This window comes from Canis lupus, chromosome 13, assembly GCF_003254725.2.
Source record: "Canis lupus dingo isolate Sandy chromosome 13, ASM325472v2, whole genome shotgun sequence".
Classification (NCBI taxonomy): domain Eukaryota; kingdom Metazoa; phylum Chordata; class Mammalia; order Carnivora; family Canidae; genus Canis; species Canis lupus.
Window position 1 is genome coordinate 31,079,581 of NC_064255.1, and position 23,108 is coordinate 31,102,688.

At 53.7% G+C, this 23,108-nt stretch overlaps 1 protein-coding gene across 1 annotated transcript in view; it reads right to left on the reverse strand.

The window, feature by feature from the left end:
* Nucleotides 1–10,110, reverse strand: part of ZFAT (zinc finger and AT-hook domain containing) — a 188,165-nt gene extending 178,055 nt beyond the window's left edge. Inside the window, 1 exon segment of the mRNA XM_025450143.3 lies at nt 9,828–10,110. Within this exon segment, the coding sequence (XP_025305928.3) occupies nt 9,828–9,846 (19 nt within the window). The 5' untranslated portion in view covers nt 9,847–10,110.
* Nucleotides 10,111–23,108: the final 12,998 nt, after the last annotated feature.

Below are 23,108 nucleotides of genomic sequence, written 5' to 3' on the forward strand. Positions count from 1 at the left end.
CAGCGATAGCAAGGGACGCCCCGATCCCACCTGCGCAGCTCGCGGCCGAGAGTTCCAGACTCGCCCTTCCTTCAGCCGCCCCAGCCGGGACCCCGCTGCCAATGGACCACCCTGCCCCCCAACACGACCGGCCTCCTGGGGGTGGCCGGGGGTCAAGGGCCCAGCGCCCCCCTGGGGACCCGCCCACCCTAGACCTGGTCCCCGAAAGCCAGCCAGGGAGCAGGCAGCGACCCCAGGGCGCCCTCCTGCCTGAGGTCTTTGCACCCCTCCGCCCGCTCCGCCAGGGAAGCCCGACCCCCCCCCCCACCCACCCCCGGCCCCGTGCTCCTGGGCACCTCTCACGTGGCCTCGACTAGGGAGCAGGACGCGGGAAAAATCAAAATGAACGTTAGAGCATGTAAGGTTTTCCCTGATGACTGTTTTTCTTCTGAAAACTGCAAAGAGGAGGAAGAAGGAAAGGAGGGGAGAGCCAGACATGAGAAAAGCAGAACGGGGCCCGGCGGTGCAGGCTGCTGGGCCCCACAAGCTCCCGGGAGTCCAGGGACCTCGTGCACCCCCGCACCCCCCGCCCCCTCCCCGCAGACGATGCAGCACCTCTCCCGGCGGGTGCAGGTGCCAGATGCGGGGAGCCCCCACCTGGGGGAGGTAGGTCCTGCCGTGGCAGGGCCAAGGCAGCTGCCGGGCGGCAGGGCACCAGGGACGCCGGCACCCCAGGGCGGTGGGGTCTCCAGCGGGGCCCCAGGAGACTCGGCCACTGCCCCATGCTCCCCTGGGCCTGCTCTCGCTCAATGACCCCCGGGGCCCACCGAAAGCCCCCCCGGAGCACCAGCCTTCACCTGACTCCACCCTCCAGAGACAACTCCAGACAGAGGTTTAGCCCCCATGTTACAGAAAAAGAAGGGGCTTCAAGGAGCCCCGAGGACTGTCACAAGGAGGGGCCCAAATTCTGAGTGAGGTCTCTGATGCTCCTCAGCAGGTGCTATTCCCCTGCGCCTACCTGTCCAGGGCCCCCCACCCCGGCGGCTGGGGCAGTGGGATGGGGACCCCGGATCCTGGCAGCAGCCAGGGAAGGGCCAGGATGCAGAAGGCACAGGCCATGGAGGGTCAGTGAGGGACGCTGGGCTGCATCCCCCCCCCCAGCTGGGCTCCTCCCTGCCTTTACCCCTGCTCTGCGCACTGCCCTCCCGCCGCCCTGGTCACCGCTCAGACATCACTCAAGCCCAGGCGGCAGCAACCATACGCTGTACCCTCCGCCCCGTACAGCCTGCCGCGCTGCCTGGGAGGTTACACACAGGCCTGTGGTCTGGAGCCATCACCACCATCGACACACACAACAGAGAGGCCTCGTGACCCTGCAGCCCACGCCACCTCCCGGACAGCGCCTGGGAACCACACATGGTCTTCTGTTCCTGTCATTCTGCCTTTTCCAGAACTTCTGAAAACTGAAATCACAGTCTTCTGTTTTCAACTGTAGTAAAATAAGTGATTCCTCCTCCCACCCACGTTTAAGTTCAGTGGCATGAGGCGCATCCACGCTGCCGTGCGGCCACGCCTGCCACCTGTCCCCAGAACGTCTCATCGCCCCTGACTGAAACCCCATGCCCCTTGAAGAAGCACTCACTCCCCAGTCCTGTCTCCTCCGAGCCCACCGCCCCTACCCTACAGCCTTCTCCACCCACGGGGCCACCCCACGTCCCTCACCAAGTGCCATCACACCCGATGGCCTCAATCCACTTAGACGAGGTCCTCGAGGTTCATCCACATCACAGCTGACATCAGAATTTCCCTCCTTTTCAAGAAGGAACGATACACCACTGTACGCATACGCCGGTCTGTTTAGCCATTCATCGGTCAACGGACCTCTTTATGCTGCTGCAGGTGACGCTGCTGTGAACGTGGCATACAAATACCTTTGAGTCCTTGAGTCCAACTATTTTGGGTATTGCACAGACACAGAACTGCTGGATCACAGAGAAATTCTGTTTTTTAAGATTTTTTGATGAAGCTCCATATGGTCTTCCATCATGCCTGCCATTCACGTTCCCTCCAACAGGCCACAAGGGTTCTGATTTCTGATTTTTCCCCACGTGCTTATTACGGCAGGTCACCTTTTGTGTCCGGCTTCTTTCACTTAACATGGTTTGGTTTCGGTTTTTTTAAGATATTATTTTTAAGTCCTCTCTACACCCAACCTACAACCCCCAAGGTCAAGAGCTGCAGGCTCTACTGACTGAGCCAGCCATGCTTCTGAGATGGATCCATGCTGTCGCCTGCATCGCTCTTCCTGATGAACCACGTTCCACTGTAGGGCTGTCCCAGAGTCTGTTTAGCAATTCATCAGCTGATGAGCATTTGAGGTGGCTCCAGTTTGGGGCGACCACAACTAAAGGTGCTCTGAACGTGTGCATACAGGTCTTCATGCCTCCCGGGTAATTACCTGGGGCTGGGACTGCTGAGTTATAAGGTGAGTGTGTGTGTGACGTCGTCGGAAGCCTCCCGAGGATTTCCAAAGCTGCTGCATCATCCGGCCTCCCCACCACCACGTGTCAGTGTTCTAGAAGCTCCACTTTCTTACCCACCCTGGGTGTTGTGAGCGTTTATGGTTCAGCCACCCCAGTGGACGTGTAATGGCATCTTGACGTGGCTTTAAGTCACACCTCCCCGGGGGTAATGATGTTGAGCTCCTTCTCCCATGCTCCCTGGTCATTTTATCAGCTCCTCTGTAAAACAGCTCCCAAACCTTTTGCTCGTTTTGTACTTGATTTCATCTCCTCTGTGGCTGTGAGCTAGCTCCCTGAGAATGGGACTCTCAGGACCCCTAAGGCCTGGGGGCACCATTCCTGGAGTACGGTGTGTGCAGTCGAAGGTTCGGGCCCCAGCCAGGGCCTTGCGCACACAGCAGGCCTGGGGACTGGGCGTGTGCAGGAAGATGCTTCTTTGATCTCTGGTGACCCAGGTCTCCCCCAGCCGTCAGGCCTTCACCTCCAGCCTGGCCCAGACCCAGGTTCTGGAACCCGGCAAGGTCCTAACAGAGGGCCTAGAAGGAGCCTCTCTAAAGGCTCAGGGGCCCAAAGTGTACCCTGATGCCGGCCCAAACACGGAGTGACCACAGAGCTCCCTGTGACCAAGCCCGAGCTTCGGCTTCCTCGTTTGCTAAAGCAGAGATACTACGGCCACTTCACAGGGCTTTTGTGCAGAATAAAGTAAGGAACAGATGTGAAGGCCCTGACTGAGCGGGTCTGCAGCCGTGACGGTTCTCATTACCGGATCCTCGCTTACTCGCCCAGCAACTGCCTGCTTTCACCGAGGGTCAGGCCGCTGCTTCGTGTTTTATTGTGTATTATCACAAATCCCTCTCATTATGCATTTAGTTCCCAAAGATACTACTGAAACGTACAAGATGGTCAGGGGAGGAAGGTGAGGCTCCGGAGAGGGGAGCGGGAAAGAAGGAAAAGACGGATGGTGGACGAAAGGAAAGGAACCTGCCAAACGCCAGGTGCGTTCCCAAACCTCCTCTCTGGACCTTTACAACAGGAACAGTATGTAGATACAAGGTGACAGGGGCTCAGTGACTTGTCAAGGTCCCACAGCCCTTAAACAGCAGGACCAGGACTCCCACCGGCTTCTTCCATTCTGGGGCCTCCACTCCCTGCAGTATCTGAACCTGGTTCCCTGCCTGTGGCCCGGGGGACGGACGGGGCAGGGCTCACTCCCACTCATGACAGAGTCCGGGAGCCGTGTGGCCCTCCCAGGCTCCTACGGCCACCAGGGCTGCACAGGACAGTCTGCCGGGTGGGGACACTCTCCAAATGGTGGGGGCAGGGTCTCAGTCCCCAGGAAGGGTCTTCCTGAGGTGCTTCTGGCAACCTGGCAAGCCCTACACCAGCCCCTGGCCCAGCTCAGAAATAAAAACAGGTCAGGGGCACCTGGGTGGCTCAATTAAAAGTCTGCCTTTGCCTCAGGACATGATCCTGGGGTCCTGGGGAGTGGGGCCCTGTGTTGCAGGAAGGGAGCCTGCTTCTCCCTCCCCGCCCCAGCTCTTGCTTGTGCATGCTCTCTCTCCCTCTCAAATACATAAACAAAATCTTAGAGGGGGAAAAAAAAACAGAAAGAAACAAAGAAAAACAGGGAGAACTCAAAGGCCTTCTCTGCCACCGCAAAAAGGAACCAACAAAGCCTGGGAAGTTTCAGATCCCTATGCCTGTTAGGTTGTTGTTCACTCCTCTTTCCCTAAAAGCAAACACAGATGGGAGGCTTGCTGGTCTCTAAGGTAAAACCTAATCAATCACCAGTGCCATGGGTTTCTCTGACCCTGCCCTAACCTCTATTCCCTCAGCCACTGCCCTGGGGTGAGTGCCATCTACCCTGGGCTTCACTACGACGGCACCTAATGAAGGTCTCCAAAAAATGTCCTCCTATGTATTCTTTATAACTTACAACTTCAAAAACTGGGGCACCTGGGTGGCTCAGCGGTTGAGCATCTGCCTTTGGCTCAGATGGTGATCCTGAGGTCCTGGGATCGAGTCCCACATCAGGCTCCCCACAGGGAGCCTGCTTCCCCCTCTGCCTGTGTCTCTGCCTCTCTCTGTCTCTCATGAATAAATAAAATCTTTAAAAACCAAAAATAAAAAAGTAACTTCAAGAATTGCTATACAGCCAGGGTAATTCAGACAATGTGGTACATCTGATTAAGGGTAGACGAAGAAGAGATCAATGGAATAGACCAGAGAACTTAGAGACGGACCCACTCATAATTTGCAACAAAAGGACCAAGGTAACTCAATGGAGAAAGGAAAGTCTCTTCCAACAAGTGAGTCTGGAGACACTGGACATCCACGTGGAGAGTGTGGCGGGGTCGAGAGCCCTACCTCACACCGCAAGCAAACTAACTTGAGATAGATTGTAGACCTAAACCTAAAAGCAACAAGCATAAAGCTTTAAAGAAAATAAAAAAAACACACGCAGGAGAATATCCTTGGGACTCTAAAGCAGGAGACTATTTCTTAGAGAGGATACAAAAAGCACTACCTGTAAAGGCAAAAATACCTGTAAAGGCAAAAATAATGGGAAACCAGACTTTATTAAAATTATAAACTTCTAAACAAAGATGATACTAAGGAAACTAATAAGTGATCAGAGACTGGAAGAAAGTATTCACAACACATTTGTATGACAATAGACTCCTATTCAAACTACATATAAGATATATACATATAAAATCGCTACAAGCCAACAATTAAAAAAACAACAAAATGTTTAAAATAGGTGAAAAACTTGGACTTTTCCTCAAAGATGATATACAAACGGCCAATGAAGCACAAGAAAAAGCACTCAGGTGGCTGATCGTCAAAGAAATACAAATTAAATGAGATACTACGGTATGCCCTCTAGACTAAATCAAAGGAAAACCAGTGACAAGGCCCAATGCGGGTGACGGGGAAGTGAGTTCTCCTACACTGCCGATAGCGGTACAAACAGTACAACTATGCCAGGAGGCTATTTGTAAGTTTCTTTAAAAGTTGGGGCGCCTGGGGGACTCAGTCAGTTAAGTGTCCAACTCTTGATTTCAGCTCAGGTCGTGGTCTCAGGGCTGTGGGTTGCTGGGCTCTGTGCTGGGCATGGAGCTTACGAGGGATTCTCTCTCCCTTTCCCTCTGTCTCCCCCCACACACTCTAATAGAAGAAGAAAGTCTGCCCTACAACCCAGCCATCCCACTACCCAAAAGGGATCCAAATAAAGGCCTACAAGAAAAGCCCTACAAGAATGGTCATGTCAGCTTCCTTCACAATAACCAAAAAGGAAATAAGCTCAGATGTTTACCATATAAACATCCATACAATGGAATGCCATTAGAAAATAAAAGAAACACAAACCCGGATCTCAGGGCCTCTACGATAAGTGAAAGAAACCAGACACCAAAGAATTCTGATGTTCTACAAAAAACAGTGCCTATGGTGACATTACTCAGACCAGTGGCTGCTTGGGGTGAGGGGCAGGAATGGGGTGGGAAGCGGCAAGACAGAACTTTCCGGGGTGAGGATAAAGTTCTGTATCATCGGGGTGTGGGGAATACGGGTGTTCAAACCCTACACTTGTGGTCTGTGCATTTCACTACAGATTATTACACCTCAAAGAAACTGTCTCCAGGCAGCTGCTGAGGCAAACTGGCAGGCCCTGTTAGCCTCTCAGTGTACAAAGTTTGCACAAGAAAGTCCCAAATAGCTTTCTGCTGTTGGAAAGACCAGCACCACAGACCTCCAGCACCCCGCCCCTGCCCCCAGCCCCAGCGCTCACCGAGGCCCACAGAACACACCGGTGGCTGCTCACACCTGTGCCGAGGTGCCACCGACCCTCTGCAGGGCACCTCCCCTCACTCTTCAAGTTCCAGTTCGGGCACCTCCTCCTTCAGGAAGCCCTCCCGGAATCCCCTGGCTGGGCTAGCTGCACCCCTCCTAAAGCCCTGATTCTCGGGGCTCACTTGCATCACAGCACCTGGCACTTTCTCCTGAGGGAGCGGGTTTTCCACTGCTAGGACTGTGTCAGAGCCTCAGGAGGCAATAGCGTGTCCTATTTGACTTGACGTCTCCAGCTCCTGGAACAAAGTTTGGCACAAACACCTGGGCAAACTGGGGAATCAGCTTGGTGGAGGGGAAAAAAAAAAGTAAGGAAAAGAAAATGTGCCAAGGGGCAGAGAAGTGATAGTGGCCCCTGAAGAAAAGACCTGGTGGCAGAGAAGCCAAGGGGCTGCCGCGCAAGCCCTCTGGGATGTCAGGAAACGTGAGTCCCCCATTTCCAGAATGCTGCTGCCGAAGCCTGCTGCTCCTAGTTTCCAGGTGCCATGGCTGAGCGGGTCCCCCAAGACCCCCGAGGCCCCCCAGCAAAGCCAGGTCCCCACCCTGCCTGTCCTGCCTGGGCACAGACCCAGCGTGGGACACAACGGCAGCAGACTCCAGACTTCACCACTTTGCAGCTCCATGTGCTACAAGACTTAAAAGAACAAAGAAAAGTCTGTCACCGGATTTAAAACCCTTTTTACATTAATACATCAAGCATAATCTTTTTACAAACCAACTCGATTACCTATATATTTTGCGTTCCCTGACAAAAAGAGACACAACTTCACATCTGTAATAAACGTTTAATATGTCTGCTTGCTTTGCTCCTGGATTACTTTTTTGCCACCACCCCCTCCCCTTTTAAAACATTAAAGTCTGGGCAGCCTGCAGGGCTCAGTGGTTTAGCACCGCCTTCAGCACAGGGCCTGATCCTGGAGTCCTGGGATCCAGTCCCACGTCGGGCTCCCTGCAAGGAGCCTGCTTCTCCCCGTGCCTGTGTCACTGCCTCTCCCTCTCTGTCTCTCATGAATAAATAAAATCTTTAAAAAGTAAAAATTAAAATTAAAAATTAAATAAAAAATTAAAGTCCACGGCACCATTCTAACCACGAATGTTTTCAAGTAGCAAGTAGATGACAATGTATTAGGGTTTACAGCGGAGAGACCGGGTCTGGGTCAGGAAGGGACAAACACCAGCGCCACCAGGCCTGGAGTAGGCAATAGGATTAGGTCTCCTTTTGCAGACTGGAGCGAAGCAACAGGGGTTTCAAGAGTCAGGTGATTGGCAGATCTCCGAGACCCAGAGCACGTGTTCTCTCCACCCTCCCCATTGTCCCGGCCCCTAAAGTTGACACCTGCCCTTGAGAAATTTCAAAGACAGTGAAATTTTAACAGGATAAACAGCTGAGAACAAGAGAAAACTTCACTCTAGGCTAAGTCCCCTCTACATAATTAAATCCGCCCAGCTTGATGGGGAGGTTTTCAGAGGCAGCAGGCAGGAAACTACCTATAAAAGGAAATGCAATTACGAAGAGTCTTTTCAATACACCTAATTCTTGATTGCCCTTGCCCCAGGCAGAAACTTAAGTCTTTTTTTTTTTTCTTTTTGGTGTATTTTCTTATTAGAGTTCGATTTGCCAACATACAGTATAACACCCAGTGCTCATGCCGTCAAGTCAAGTGCCCTCCTCAGTGCCCGGGACAGCTATCCCTGAGAAGTTGTTCTGTAAACCATAAGGCCGGGCCAGAGGAGGAACAGAGGTCGCTGCACCAGGTAAACTGGAAAGGCCGAGGGGGGAGCCGGGTGGCAACATCTCTAATTTACTGCGATGACCACGGCAGCCAAGCTCACCACCCAAGACAGGGGCCCCACACACCACAGGCACTCCATCCATTCTGCCATCACGTCTTGTACTGCTTCCCCCAAAATCAACCTAACGACCGAGCCAAACAGGAAGCTCTTTTCAGAAATAAGCTGATCACAGGTTGACAAATAACAATGCTTAGAAAAACATGATCTCTTGGAGGACGCCTGGGTGGCTCAGCGGTCGGGGGCCTACCTGCCTTCGCCCCCGGGGTCCTGGGATCGAGTCCTGCGCATTCAGCTCCCCTGCAGGGAGCCTGCTTCTGTTCTTCATGGATAAGTAAATAAAATCAAGAAAAAAGAAAAGAAAGAAAGAAAAGAAAAGAAAGAAAAGAAAAGAAAGAAAAAAGAAAAGAAAAGAAAAGAGAGAAAGGAAGGAAGAAAAGAAAAGAAGGAAGGAAAGGAAGGAAGGGAAGGAAGAGGGAAAGGAAAGGAGAAAGAAAGAAAGATACCTGATGTCTCATTTATTTCCGCTGGAAATTGAAGCAACAAATGCCCGGGTTTCTTTTCTAAAGCTGTTAAGTCCCAAAGAGGGGAGGCGGGCAGCTCGTTCTGTGCATCAGCACAACTTGGGGCGGGGGGGGGGGGGGGGTGCAGCACAGCAGTCGTCATTGTAAGAAAGCGTGCGGGGCTGTGGTCCAGGGGTCCTGACCCAGGGCGGGGTGAGGCTGGGCACACGGAGCTCGGGGCCGGGGGCAGCCGTGGAGGGCGAGCCCCTTCACACGCTGCGGTTTCCGCAGGGTCCCCGGGGGAGGCAGGAGAGCCGCAGCTCCTTCATCCCCCCAAGCCCCACTCCCGGGGCGCGAGCCTGCGTTTCACCCCAACCTGGAGGACGCGGGTTCTCGGGGCGTCGGCTCGGACCTTTTGGAACCGCGACCCTCTACCCCTCGCCAGGAAACGACGCACACGCCTTAGCCTCGCGGGGGACACGAGCAGCCAAACGCCCACGGCCCGTGCCGACCCCGGGTGAACAGGCCCCCGGCGCAAGCTCAGGGGTCTCGGGCCGGGCGCTGCGCGGAAAGCCCGACCGCTACGGGCCAGCCTGCAGAGAGGCGGGTTCGGCGGCGCAACCACGGACGGCTGCCTGGAGGAGGTGCCTTCTGGGCTGAACTTTGGAGGGTGAGGAAGAGGGCCCCCGACGAGGAGCTCCCCCGCGGCGTTTGGGGCCCCGTCCACGGCGCGCAAAGCTGTCCAGCTCCGCCGGCGCCGCCGAACCCGGTCCGTCCGCGGGTTTCGCAGAGGAGGAGCCGGAGGCGCCCGGGAGGGGAGGCCGGGATTCGAACCTCCCGCCCGCCAGGACGGCGACGCTCCCGGTCGCCCTGGAAACGGCCCCCGCGCACGCGCATGCGCACGCGCACGCGCGCAGCCTCCCCGCGCCGCCTCCGGAGCCGGCGCTCTCGCGACTTCTCGGAAATAAACCCCCCGAGGCGGCGGGATACCACCCACGGCCCGACGTGCGCAGGCCGCCGCCCGACGCGCGCTCTCCGCCCCGGGCCGCGGATCCCTCCGCCGCCGGCGGCCCGCGCGCTTCTCCCCGACTCCGAACTCGAAACGGCTTCCCGCGCGCCGCGCCGCGCCCCACCCCCACCGCGTCCCCCACCCCCACCCCCAACCCCCGGCCCGGCTCACCTGCCGCCCGCGTCTCCATGGCAACGCCCCCGCCGCGGAGGGGAAAGGAAAAAAAAAAAAAGGCTCGGGCTCTTCCGGGCCCCCTTCCGCGCCGGCCGAGAAGCCGAGGCGCCCCGCCGACGCTTCGCTTTTTATTTTTATTTTTTTACGAAAAGAGCCGAGGCGAGGTTATGGCGAATCTGCGGCATCCAACATGGCGGCTGGAGTCGTCGCCCTCCTCTTCACGGGGCGCTGACGCCGGCGTAGCGGACGTCAGCCTCGGGTGCCCCTCCCCCAGCGCCGAGCGCGTCCCGGCTGCGCGGGCCAGTGCGCATGCTCGGGCCCGCCGGCCGCGCCGCGCGTCCCGCTCCGCGGACTCCGCCGCTCCGGTTTTTGAGCCGCTCCTGGGCAGGAGCTAACGCGAGGCCTGGAATCCGGGTCGCGGGATTGGGAGTCTCGCCCGGCGCGGCCCGGCCCGCCCCTTCCGGCTCGCTGCAGGGAGCGGGCTGACCTACCTGCCTGCGCGCCCTCGGCCCCCGCCGCGGAGCCCCGGCGGGACGTGCGGGGACGGCTCCGCGTTCGCGTCCCAGCGCTGCCGTTTGTTCACGACCTGATGCGGGACGGCGACTTAGCTTCCCTGGGGCTCAGTTTACCGCTTTGTCAGCCGGGGCGGCTGCGTGTGCCCCGAGGAAGGACGCTCGGAGGAGGCCGGGTGGCGCCGCCCGGAGCGTGCAGCCGCAGCCCGCGGGCGCCCCGGCCGCCCCGCACGGGGTCGGTGCCTGCAACGCGCCCGCCCGCCCGCCCGCTTTCCTAGCGCCCGGCCTCGGCTCTGCAGCCGGGTGTCCGCTGGGCACGTCCGGACCCTCCTGCCTTTCCGAGGCGGAGGGGTCCGCTCCACGGCATCTCCGGGGGGGCCCCTCCCGCCGCACCCCAGCCGCAGGAGCCCGCAGGAGCCCGCCTGAGCCCCCGCCCTGGGGTCTGCTAGCGCCCGGCTGAGCTCCTCCCCATCTCCTCCCGGCCACCCCTCCTGGGGGCCCCAGAAACCAGAAACCGAGCCCCGGCAGGCAGTCACTTACTGAATACAGTAATGAGTTTTGTGTCGCTTGCATTTTTAAGGTTATCTCTTGTTTACAAGTGACCAAAGGAGTTTCTGCATCTATAGCAGTAATACAGTTTTCTTTTTAAGCACACCCGCCTAACGTTTTTTTTAAGAATGAAGTCGACTTCCAAGGAAATGGTACCTGCGCACAGACAAGGGGAGGAGATGTGAAAGGGGGAGCCTCAGGTGAGATGTCTGGGAAACACGGGTTTAAAGCTCATCGTTGCCTGCAGCAGGTCTTTTTTTCTGGAGCAGCCTCCTCCGGCTCACATTTACCTTGCCCCATTCCCCACAAGTATTGCACTTACGCGTTTACACAGCCCTCTGCCCGTCTGCTAGACCAGGAGCACAGGAGCACAGAAGCCAGACGGGGTCTTGCTCCTGCTGGTTGCCCAGCTCTCTGCACAGTAGGTAGTGCTGCATGAACTGATTCGGTTCTGTCCTCACCTGTATCTCAGCAAAAGCCCATGGACGTCGAGCTTTAGGGTCACATCTTGAATTTCTCAGGGGCCTTGTGTCTTGCTCCTTCATCCTGTTCTTGGGAGATAAAGGGTCATGATGAGACACGACATTTGCACAGTCCACCAGATAAATGTTCCGAGATACCTCCTCCCCCCCCCCATCCTTTCATTTCATCAGCAGGACAACTAGGAGGTAAAACTGGACAGATGGCGATTATCGTTCTTTTCTAAGATGAGAAAAGGAATGTTCAGAGAGGTTGTGTGGCTTTTTTAGATCACACAGCGAGCCAGCGGAGGTCACACAGCCACCCAGGTGTGGAAGGAGTCTCTCCATGCCTGGTGTTCCCGTTAAGCACCATCAGAGATGTGTCCAGACTACCCACCGTGCCTCCCAACAGAGCCAAGTCCAAGGTAGTCATTGGGTTCCTGCCACACATCCACCACATCCTACATCACAAACAGATGGCTAGCTAGGTGGAGCCCATCACAGATTTCGTTAGGAAATGAACGGCCCCAAAAGCTGCATTGATGAGCTTTTCCTTTCAGAACTATAAATATTTACAATAATCACTATTTTGCTGCGAATCGATTTCTATCAGGAAATTAGAGTTGTTCTGGTTGCTGACAATATTGGTTTTGTGCTGGGTTGCTTTCTTGCGGCAGCAATAAATGTTAGCTATTGATTATCAGATGGATTGCTCCTGGATGTTGTGACCAAAATGAATTTTGGAAATGAATCAATTTAAAATTTGTCTCAATATTAGCAACGTCGGATTTAAAAAAAAAAGAAAAAAGCAATTGTGGATTATGGGTGATGGTCCTGAGTTAATTATTTGGACAGCTACAATTTCCTCTATTATTCCCATGGCATTTTCTTCCTCCTCTTAGCCAAAGAAGATTCACTGAACACTTATCATTACTGAAAACTGGCCTGGCCACTGGCATATGGAAACAACAGAGTCCCTTTTCTGTGGGATCAGATCTGCAAATGGAGTGACAAGTCCACCCCTGGCTCATCCATCACTCTGCTGAGTGATGAGCACATTTTCAGTCAGCGAACATCTTTATTCTTTATATTTGCCGGTCATATCTCAAAATGCCCTCAATTAATGAAAAAACACCAGTAGAATTAAATACAAATTGCTCAAAATTATATAATTAATGGCATCCTACTTCCACAATGGTTCCCAAGAAGATCAAGCTTCCCAGCTGGTCCTTTGGTGGCAATCAGCCCCTCGAGGCTAGCACGTCAAAGAATTTGTGTCGATAGGTTTAGCAACACGAAATGACTTTACTTAGCTCTATGATAAATATTCTATGTAATTGAATATATTCGTGTCAATAATTTTACGATTATATCTCATAGCTGCATGACAAATAGGCATTTACATAAAAAGAACCTGTACATGATTTTATAAGACACTTTCTTGAAAGCAGGTTTTGATAAAGGATTCACACCGGTGACCTCAAAATAATGGGCCTTAAGGCACAGGGCAATAACAAAATAGAAGGTGGGGATAATCACAGTCTGAGTGGAATGCTAAAACCCCAAATAGGCACACCGTAGAGAAAAATCCATTTAAAACTGTATAAAAGAAAAGGGGATAGTCATATTAGAATGATATGAGCAGTTTCACTGTGGACAAAATTATGACCTTAGGAGCAACATCTTCTCTGAGTTCTATCCTTCCCGTGGCCATCACGGTCTGCTTGTACTCTCAGCCCCGAACTACTGATCTCAATGGTATTTTTCATTAGCAGTAGCCAGGGCTCCTTCAAAGAAGCTGAGTCCGTGTTTGGGAGCAGGGGCAAACTGGAGCAGCCTGAAACATCTTGCTACTACCAGGAAAGCAGGTTGCTGCAAAAGTGCTGGGCTGTTGCTGAAAGGCAGTGGACAGCTGAGACCAGGAGCTCCCTCCCGCCTGGTTGTGACAGCTTACACATCACAAAGAACAGCTAGGTCTCCGGTTGTTGATCTATGAGAACAAGTTGAACCTACGAAAGGCATGAGTCTCTCATGTTAAAAAAAAAAAAAAAAAAAAGTGGGAGGGGACGTTGTTACGTGTAATTGCAAAGTGTATTATAACTCAGAGAAAGGGTAAACGGACCATTTTAGAAAGGGGATAAATTTGGTGTATAAGGGGGTAGGGGGGTCTCTTCCTACCTAAAGTTCTCAACATGTGTTTATGAGATGGTATATCTGTATAAGTTGAGAAGAGTAGGTTAAAGTTTACAGTGAGTAAGTTAAAAATTTCTAGACACTGTACCAGACAGAACCAGGAAAGGCTGGTCCAGACCAGCGGTCTCATAAATAACCAGGTAGAAAGAGGGTTCGGGAACAGTGTTGCAAGTTAATGGATTTGCCAGATGTGCTAGGAGAGTCGCCGACGGACTCAGCCTGCTACACAGCCCTGCCGGTGACAATGAAATGCTCCTGATGCGTAATGCCGTTCACTGGAAACAGGCAGAAGGTGAAGTATCTGAGATTTACTGTACAAGAACTTGCTCCTAAGTCCTATTGACACAGCAGTTGAACCTGATCTGAGCAAGGGTGCCCCAATCAGCAAATGCCTGCTACCAGGTGAGTCACCTGGAAGGATCCTGTGCTCCAACTAAGAATCCAACAGTCATGGGAGCCTGGGTGGCTCGGCGGTTGAGCATTTGCCTTCAGCTCAGGTCATGATCCTGGAGTCCTGGGATCAAGTCCCACATCGGGCTCCCTGCAGGAAACCTGCTTCTCCCTCTGCCTGTGTCTCTGCCCCTCTCTCAGTGTCTCTCATGAATAAATAAACAAAATCTTAAAAAAAAAAAAAAGAAGAAGAAGAAGAAGAAGAAGAAAAGAAGAAGAAGAAGAAGAAGAAGAAGAAGAAGAAGAAGAATCCAACAACCAATAACCCTGAAGCTATTTCAGTCTACCTGCAGAGGAGATCATCTCTCTCTTTTGGGTTTGATATCGCAATTCTGGGAAAGTACAAAAATAAGTTTTATTGCGAGAACAAATAAATTGTTCAAATCGATAGTCATGATTTTTACAAATAGGCTCTTGGGGACAGTAAAAACTCTCGGGGTTTTGGGATGTTCGAAGCATTAGATGCAGAGTTACACTCAAACGGTAATTTGCATAAATGTTTAAGGAAATGTGATCTGTGACATTTTAAGTTTGTATCAGTTGTGTTTGAATAGTTTACCAAAAAGTTAATGGATTTAGAAGTATAATAAACATTCTTTAAACCAACAACAAGCAGTAGTAACTGGACCATGTAAAAGAAGGCACGTGTGTGGCCTTGGATTCCAGCACAAGGAGAACCAGGGGGCCTGCCAGAGCCTAGCAGAGCCCTAGGCTCATCACAGGGGCCCCATCAACAGGTAGGCAGTGTTGGAAGGGGGCTGGGGATGGGGTGAATATTGGGGATGAACCCAAGAGAGGAGGAAAAGGAACAGTGCATAGCTGAACATTTATTTTATGGCCATTGTAGGAGTAGCACTTAGATGTTTAGATAGAAAAAAAAAAAAAAAGATTTTGAAAAAGCACAGGCCTCTGGGTGGCTGTGACCAGAGGGCTGGCTCATCCAAATGTGTTTCAAAGAATAAGGTTGATCTATAAGCACAGATAGGGACGCCTAGGAGGCTCAGTGGTTGAGCGTCTGCTTTCGGCTCAGGGCGTTATCCCGGGGTCCTGGGATCGAGTCCCGCATTAGGCTCCCCCCGCAGGGAGCCTGCTTCTTCCTCTGCCTGTGTCTCTGCCTCTCCCTCTGTGTCTCTCATGAATAAATAAATAAAATCTTAAAAAAAAAAAAGCACAGATAAAGGGTGTGCTCTAAAACAAACCACTGAGCGAAAAGCAGAGTTCAGGACAGTGCGTGGAGCGTGAACAATTTCTATAGGATATTCACGGACGCGATTATATATGCACAGAGAATCTCTGAAATTACAGGAAAGGAGCTGGAAGCAGCACAGCTTTGTGGGGATGTCTGCACCTGGGGATCTGGGCTCACAGGGAGACAGTTTCCACCGAATGTTCTCTGAAACAGTTGGCTGTTCGTCCGTGTGCAGAGAATGGCTTTCCAGAGAAGAGAAGAAGGGAGAGAGGATTTGAAAGGCCCGGCTCTGAGTATAGGTCCTTGTTCTAAGACGCAGATGCTGCAGGACTTTGGACAAGTCACTTCTTAGCGCTATGCTTTCCTTCTCTGGGCAGCAAGGTGTTAATCCCACATCAGGGAATTGGAGAGATGAGTGAGGCAGCGGTTCAGAAGCGCGGTGGCCACCGGACACGGTGGGGGCTATGCTCGGTCAAGTAGCTTCGGTCCACCTAGGGACGAAAGACACAGCAATGCCCAGTCACAGGAGTAGAGAAGAGCACGCTGGACAGAGTGCCGGGGGAGCTGCATTCGGACCCAGGCGCGGCCACCAACCCACTGTGTGACGTAGGGTCCGGATTTCAGTCCCTCGGTCGTTCAATGGCAGTGGTGGCAGAGCAGGGATTAACTGGAAGGCTTCTGGGGCCCACGTCAAACAATGAGAGATTGTAATCTTGTTTTTTGCTTTTAAGATTTTATCTATTTATTTATTTATTCATGAGAGACACAGAGAGAGAGGCAGAGACACAGGCAAAGGGAGAAGCAGGCTCCCTGCAGGGAACCCGATGTGGGACTTGATCCCAGGTCTCCAGGATCACGCCCTGAGCCAAAGGCAGATGCTCACCCAGGCGCCCCAAAAGATCATAATCTTGTTTTGAAACTTCTCATAACTGACGCATGACAAAGGCCCCAGAGGAGTTCGAAATATGCAACCATCCCTCAGCCGCACATGTGCAGAAAGGCTTTGCCGAGGAGGTGGCAGTTTGTGCGGAGTCCTGTCTGGGGGGCAGAGGCGAGGAGGAACTGGTAGAAAGGAACGCCTGGGGCTAAGCTGACAGATCCCAGAACCACAGAGATATGCCTTGTTTTAATCATCCTTATAAAGGCCAACAGAAAGGAAGGGTGTCTGTGGGAAGTCCCACAGCAGTGGCCCCCAATGAACCACGCCTCCCTACAATCGCATGCTTGGCCCCCTGCACACACTGACTTTGGGATTGACCTCATGACTTGCTTTGACCCATGAGTCACAACAGAGCCTTGACCAGCACTTTCACACTGGGTTTTGCCCTCTTGGGACGCTCCACCAGGAAGCCAGCCACCATGCGGTAGGCAAGCTCAAGCTAGAGTACCGAACAATGAGGCCACACGGCTCGGGAGCCCAAAGGCTAAGACACTGTCCTGGGCATTCGGGTTGGAGCGGCTCCCCAGCCAATGCAGCCACGTGAGTGACGTTGGCTACTCCATGTGGCACAGAGTCTGCTTCTCCATCTCCCTCTGTCCCTTCCCCCCACTCATGCTCATTCTAATAGATAAATAAAAAATCTTAAAAAAAAAAATAGATAACAAGAGACATCACCCAACTTTGCCTTGCAAGAAGCTAGAACTTCAGTTTCAAGGGTTTGAGATCACCCCCCCCCCCACCTCAATTTTGGAAAAGGTAGAGTCTTTAGCTTGCTCCTTAGAAGGGAAAGGGGATTGAGATCAACAGACCTCAGGATAGACTCTAAGCTGTCGTTCAACCAAAGGAGACTTATTGAAGAAGAAAGAAGACACTTGGCGTAGGCCTTCGGGGTGATTGGAATGTGGATCAGAGAAGACAAATCAGTGGGCCGCTGTAAAAGCAGCAGGAGGAGCAAAGAGCTTCGAAGAAGGACAAGCCAGGGAGGCGCCGACCATGGTGGGGAGTCAGGTAGGGAACACTGGAGGTGGCAGGAAGCTGGCTTTCCCCAAGAACCCCAGAGTCAAATATTGCATGCAGCCCTGCCTTTTTTTTTTTTTAATATTTTTTTTATTTTTTCATGAGAGACACAGAGAGGCAAGACACAGGCAGAGGGGATCCAGGACACCAGGATCACGCCCTGAACTGAAGGCAGATGCTCAACCACTGAGCCACCAGGGGCCCCTAGTTGGTCTTCCCTTGCTTACCTTTCACAAGGCCCAGGAAATATGATCACCAGGGAGAGCTGCTGTGGAGGTGCATCTTCTCACTGCTGCCCAAACAGGGGAAAATGAAGCATAAAATACATGAACATGACGACGTGGATCCAACCTTCTCGAGTTTTCCGCACCCGTCACATTCATCATCTCACACGGCCTTCACTGCCAACCCATAGGGCAGGGAGGTAATAGTGAACAAATAGGCTAAGGACTGGGGACTTGAAGAGGGCCTCACAAATAGCCCAGACCTTTCCATGCAGCCCGTCCATCACACCCTTCCACTGCTGAAGACTTGTCCAGGGAACGAGGGCCCAGGAGTGTCTGGTGGGGAGAGGCCGTCATTCATGGGAGTCCCCAAGGAGCCCGCCCCAAGGAGAGGCAGGCAGGGCGGGCAGGCGGCCCTGCGTCGTGTGTTTAGCCAGAAGCATGGCGTGAGCAGCAGTGGGGCCGAAGCCTGATGAGTAAGCGGTCATGCCCCGAGCCGCCTGGCCCAGATCTTTGCTGTGAGAGGCCACATTCCACTCTGCTGGCCTTTGATGGGCCGCAGGGCGTAGCACGTGTCCCCACGGTTTCGCTGCGCAGCCCCTGGGCTGCCTTCCTGCTGATGGTGACCTCAAGGTTAAGTGCCCACACGGGGCCTGCCAGCCTTCGGGCCTCGCCTCAGTCACTGACGCTGGCGAGACAGGAGGCAGGAGACTCCCGTTTTAAGAACATTCTCTAAAATTCTCCTCTGTGCCTTCTCAGCCCAAACCAAAAGCTTACAGGGCTGGGGGAAGAGGTGGCCCCGGAGGGGAGGGACGGAAGTTCTGGTCCACTCCCTGCGTGCATGCAGCACAAGTCGGCTTCATGTCGAACCGGACACACTTTCACCTCATCCAGCACCAAAAGATGCCAGGCCTTTTTCCAACTCTCAGCCTTTGTACATGTCAAGAATATTTTCCCCATGTTTCTCCGACTGTTGGACTCCTGTACATCCTTCAAAACCCTGACCAAATGTCCCTGCTCTGGGAAGCCTTCCCTTATTCCCCAGGCAGGCTTAGGGACTCTCACAGTCCTTTTCCAGGGCTCTTACCTGTTGTGCTATACCTGACTCACCTCTGTACACCTGCTCCCCCACCCCCACCCCAGGATGATCTGAGCCCACATGGCTAACTCGCTTGATAGCCAACTGACAATGTAAGGAAACAAAAGAACTGTCAGGATGCTTGCTGAGAAACACTTGGGAGGAATTCATTATGGAAAAAAAAAGAAAAGAAAGGTCAGGTCATTTATTCACTGCTAACGCATTGATGGGGTGCCTACCAGGTGCCAGAAGTGTTCACAAAGGACATTGCTCCAAGCAGAAGGAACGGCCTGAGGCTAAGGCACAGGAGGGAAGAAACAGCAAACGGGACCCAGGATGCCTGGTGGTGATGGGAGGCAAGAACAGAAGAAGCAGAGGTTACCCCATTACACTCAGAGGTAACTTTCCTTGGCCACTAACATTCAGGTGGCTGTTTGGGGTCGTCCCTCCATAGCCACAGGCAAAGGCGAAAGATGACGCAGGCACAAGCTCTCCCCTGGCCATCTCCCTTGTGACCAGCGGCTGAGATTGTTGAGACAGGTGCTGGGATCCGGAGATGGAGCCCAGCTGGGCCCAAAAGGCAAACAGGCGGAGAGCATGATGTCCCCCTGTCCCCTCTGGGTGACTGACACAAGCTGAGAGCCGCCTCTCACCTTACGGATGAGGAAGCTTCAGGAAGGGACTGGTTTAAGACGACGGCACAGCAAGATTGCACGCCTGGAGACACGGAGCTGCACAGACACCCTCCCTGACCCCTTACAGCTTTTCATGGGCTGAATTGTGTCCTCCCCAAAATTCATATGTTGAAGCCCTAACCCCCAAGGACCTCAGAATGGGACTGTATTTGGAGACAGGTCTTTTTGGAGGAAATCAGGGTGACATGATGTCATCTTGGCAGGGGCAAGGGGGGGCCCAGTCCCATAGGACTGGTGTCTTTGAAAGGAGACTAAGACACAGACACCCACAGAGGGGGACCAGGAGAAGCTACCGGGAGGAGACGATGCCATCCACATGCCAGGGAGAGCAGGCCCAGAAGGAAACCAACCCAACTGCACCTCCACCTCCGACACCTTGATCCTGGGACTTCCACGGCCAGAACTGAGAAGGAATGAACCCCTGCTGTTGCAGCCCGCCCCCACCGCCCCCCAAGAGGCTCAGACCCTGGAGGCCAGGCATGAACCTGCCCTCAGCTCCTAGAGTAACAGGGATTCAGAGGGAGCTAAGTGCTGCTCTGCGGGCCCCCAGCACTCAGGCCCCCCGCAGGAACCAGAGAGCCCCGCAAACTGGGCGGTTTAAAGAGAGAGTCTAATAAAGGGACTCTTTACAAAGATGGGGGCAGGGTTGAAGGTAGTTCAGGAAAAACAGGGAAAGTCTTCAGGCCTGCAGCCCCCGCAAGCCTGCGGGCATAGGGGAGGGAGAAACCGGGAACCCAGAGCCAGGGGAGTGCACCTAGGGGAAGTCCTCCGACAGCTGGGGCCACAGGCAGGGACCATCACCAACCCTCCTTAGCAGGGGCAGAGATCAGAATAAATGCCCAGACCTACCTCTCCTCCCGCCTTCCTGATTGCCTGCTGGGGTGTCCCCGTGGCTGACCCCAATGTGAAGTCTCCCCTTGACTGCCCCTTCATTGTACTGAGGGGAGGGCGTGGGTCACAGGAGACTTGGGATGGTCACCTCCCTAACCTCGTGCACAAGGAACAGCTCGACAAATGCCTGTTTCCACCTGTCGTAGAGGATGGACCATGGAAACTTCTCGTTGGAGCATATTTATGGAGCTCCTGCGGTAACTGGCTTGGAGAGAGATGCAGACGGAAAACCAGTTACCTTGAAAGAAAAGTGGTGGAGACGGCACCTGGGGGCTCAGTGGTTGAGCAACTGCCTTCGGCTCAGGGCGTGACCCCGGGGTCCTGGGATCGAGTCCCACATCGGGTTCCCTGTGGGGAGCCTGCTTCTCCCTGTGCCTCTGTCTTTGCCTCTCTCTGTGAGTCTCTTATGAATAAATAAATAAAATCTTAAAAAAAAAAAAAAAACAGTGGCTGAGAATCTCAAATGTTGCCAATTGCTACAAAACAAAGTCTGACCTGGAGGAGGTGCCTCTCAAGCCATCCAAGACGATGAACCACAGGGCTGCTCACAAACTCACTTATAACCTGACTGTGGTCACCGTCCATCCATAGGAGTCAGGGGGTCACATCCGCCGGGCATCACCTGGTGTCGAATCCTATGCCAGTTGCTGGAAATAGGCTCAGGCTGCGTCTTCGTAGGTGCCCCAGAGGGAGGACGAGGGAAGAAACCTCTGGGCTGTGGTCCTGTTGACCATCTTTGACTAGCAGCCCCCCTGCCCACACTAGGAGCCACGGCAGCTGCTCTGCAGATTCGGGGGCACGCGTCTTGACAGGCAGGGGAGATGCAAAGAGCGCCAAGCCTGGTCAAGGCGCAGCAGAACGCAGGACAACAAGGGGTACGCAAGGTGACATTTGTCAAGAGGTGCAGCGTGGGCACTGGCCTGTTGGAGAGAATGCTCCTGCTGGGCCAGGGTTACCCCTTTAGGTCCAGGATTCAAGGAATGAGGTCTTGGGGGATCTCCGGCCAGCGGGCGGGGCTGACAGGGATGTGGGGACACTGCCCAGGGGCTCGGGGGACCACTATGTCCTAAACCACTAAGCATGGAAATATATGGGAAGCCCGGGTGGCTCAGTGGTTGAGCATCTGCCTTTGGCTCAGGTCATGATCCCAGGGTCCTGGGATCGAGTTCCGCATCGGGCTCCCCGCAGGGAGCCTGCTTCTCCCTCTGCCTGTGTCTCTGCCTCTCTCTCTGTGTCTCTCATGAATGAAGAAATAAAATCTTTAGAAAAAAAAAGAATTAAAAAAAGTATGGAAATATATAGTTTTAAACACAAAAAGAAAAAAAAATAAAAAAAATAAAGGAAATATATGGTGTTTCAAGAACCACTGTGGCCACCAGGGTGCAGCGGGTGGAAGGGCAGCCCTGCTGGTAGGTTGAGCACCTGGTCCCAGTTGGTCTGGGACCTTCCTGGTTCTCGCACGGCACATCCTGTGTCCTGGGAACCTGCTCAGTCCCCACCTGTGTGCCACTGTGACTTCCCTGGAAACCGCGAAGGAGAGCGTGCCTCTGGCAAGTGCTGGGCGCCGCCTTCCTTCCCCTGCTGAGAGCGCCCCGGGTGGAGGGGCCACCGTAGAGTGGGGTCAGCAGGGGCTCTGAGGGTTCACCCCACGGCCCCCCCAGTGACACCCTCCTCCCCCCCGCCAGCTGGCTGAAGTCTGCAGGGTTTGGAGATCCTGGGGAACATGACTTGCTCCCCTCTCCCCTAGCCCTGTCTTCAACTGCTGTTCCAGAGATATTCCCAGGGGCACCTGGGTGGCTCAGAGGTTGAGCATCTGCCTTTGGCTCAGGTCATGATCCCTGGGGTCCTGGGATCGAGTCCCACATCGGGTTCCCTGTGGGGAGCCTGCTTCTCCCTCTGCCTCTGTTTCTGCCTCTCTCTCTCTGTGTCTCTCATGAATAAATAAATAAAATCTTTAAAAAAAATTCCAAAGGCATTCCCAAAGTTCCTCCAGGTACCACCATGCTCCCCTGCTTGGGAAAACCCACCTGAACTCTCGCTGCTCACCCTTCATGCCCCCTGGTTGGAAGTCCCAGCCAGGGAGGTGAGGCGGGGTGTCCGCCCCAAGTGTCCCCGGGCATGCTGGACGGCCCCTTCCCACACACTGTCACTGCGTGATTCATGACTCTCTTTCCCCCCAGAACCGAAAGATCCCCGAGGGCACAGGCTCGAGCGCCTGGCAAAGAGCGGACGTTCTACAAATGCTGAAAGGAGGACAAGACCAGACAGGAGATAAAGAGCACAGTGTTAGCAGGACGGAACCCTTTCTGATACGATGAGGCCACGGCTGGCTGGCACCTTGGCCTTTGCGTCAGGTCTCGCTCGGAGTAAGCATGCAAGCTCGGCCTTCAGCTCCCCACCGTGAGCCTAGGCAGGTGGGGAAAGGGGCAGAGACTGAGGACCCGTAATTACCATATGGCTATTAGTTGTCCATGAACTCACTCCACACTCTCTGCCTCTGGGACCCGGGGTGCACCAGGGCACTGCCGAGGCGCCATGGACACAGTGATGGGTGAGACGGCGAGAGTCCTTCTCTGTTGGTGTTTGGGGCCGGGCTCCCACTAAATAAGCAGGAGATCATTTCAATTAGGGGGTGACATAAAGAAAACAGGGTGCCTGGGTGGCTCAGTGGCTGAGTGTCTGCCTTTGGCTCAGGCCGTGATCTCGGGGTCCTGGGATCGAGTCCTGCATCGGAGCAGGGAGGCTGCTTCTCCCTCTGCCTCTCTCACTCTCTCTCATGAATAAATAAATAAAATCTTAAAAAAGAAAAGGAAAGAAGGGATCGTGTTTCAAAAATACACGCGCATGTGTGTGTGCGTGTGTGTCTATTTGGGAAGAAGGGATGACTGGTCTGTTTGGGGTGAATGTCTGGGGTGAAAGATCTCCCCAAGATGGTGACAGAAACCTGAATGATGAGAAGGAACCAGCCCAGTGGATACCTGAGGAAAAAGAGATCCAAGCAGAAGGAATAGCCAGTGCAAAGGTCCTGAGGTCGGAAGAAAGTTGGTGTGTTTAAGCAGCAGAAGGAAGGAAAGACAAT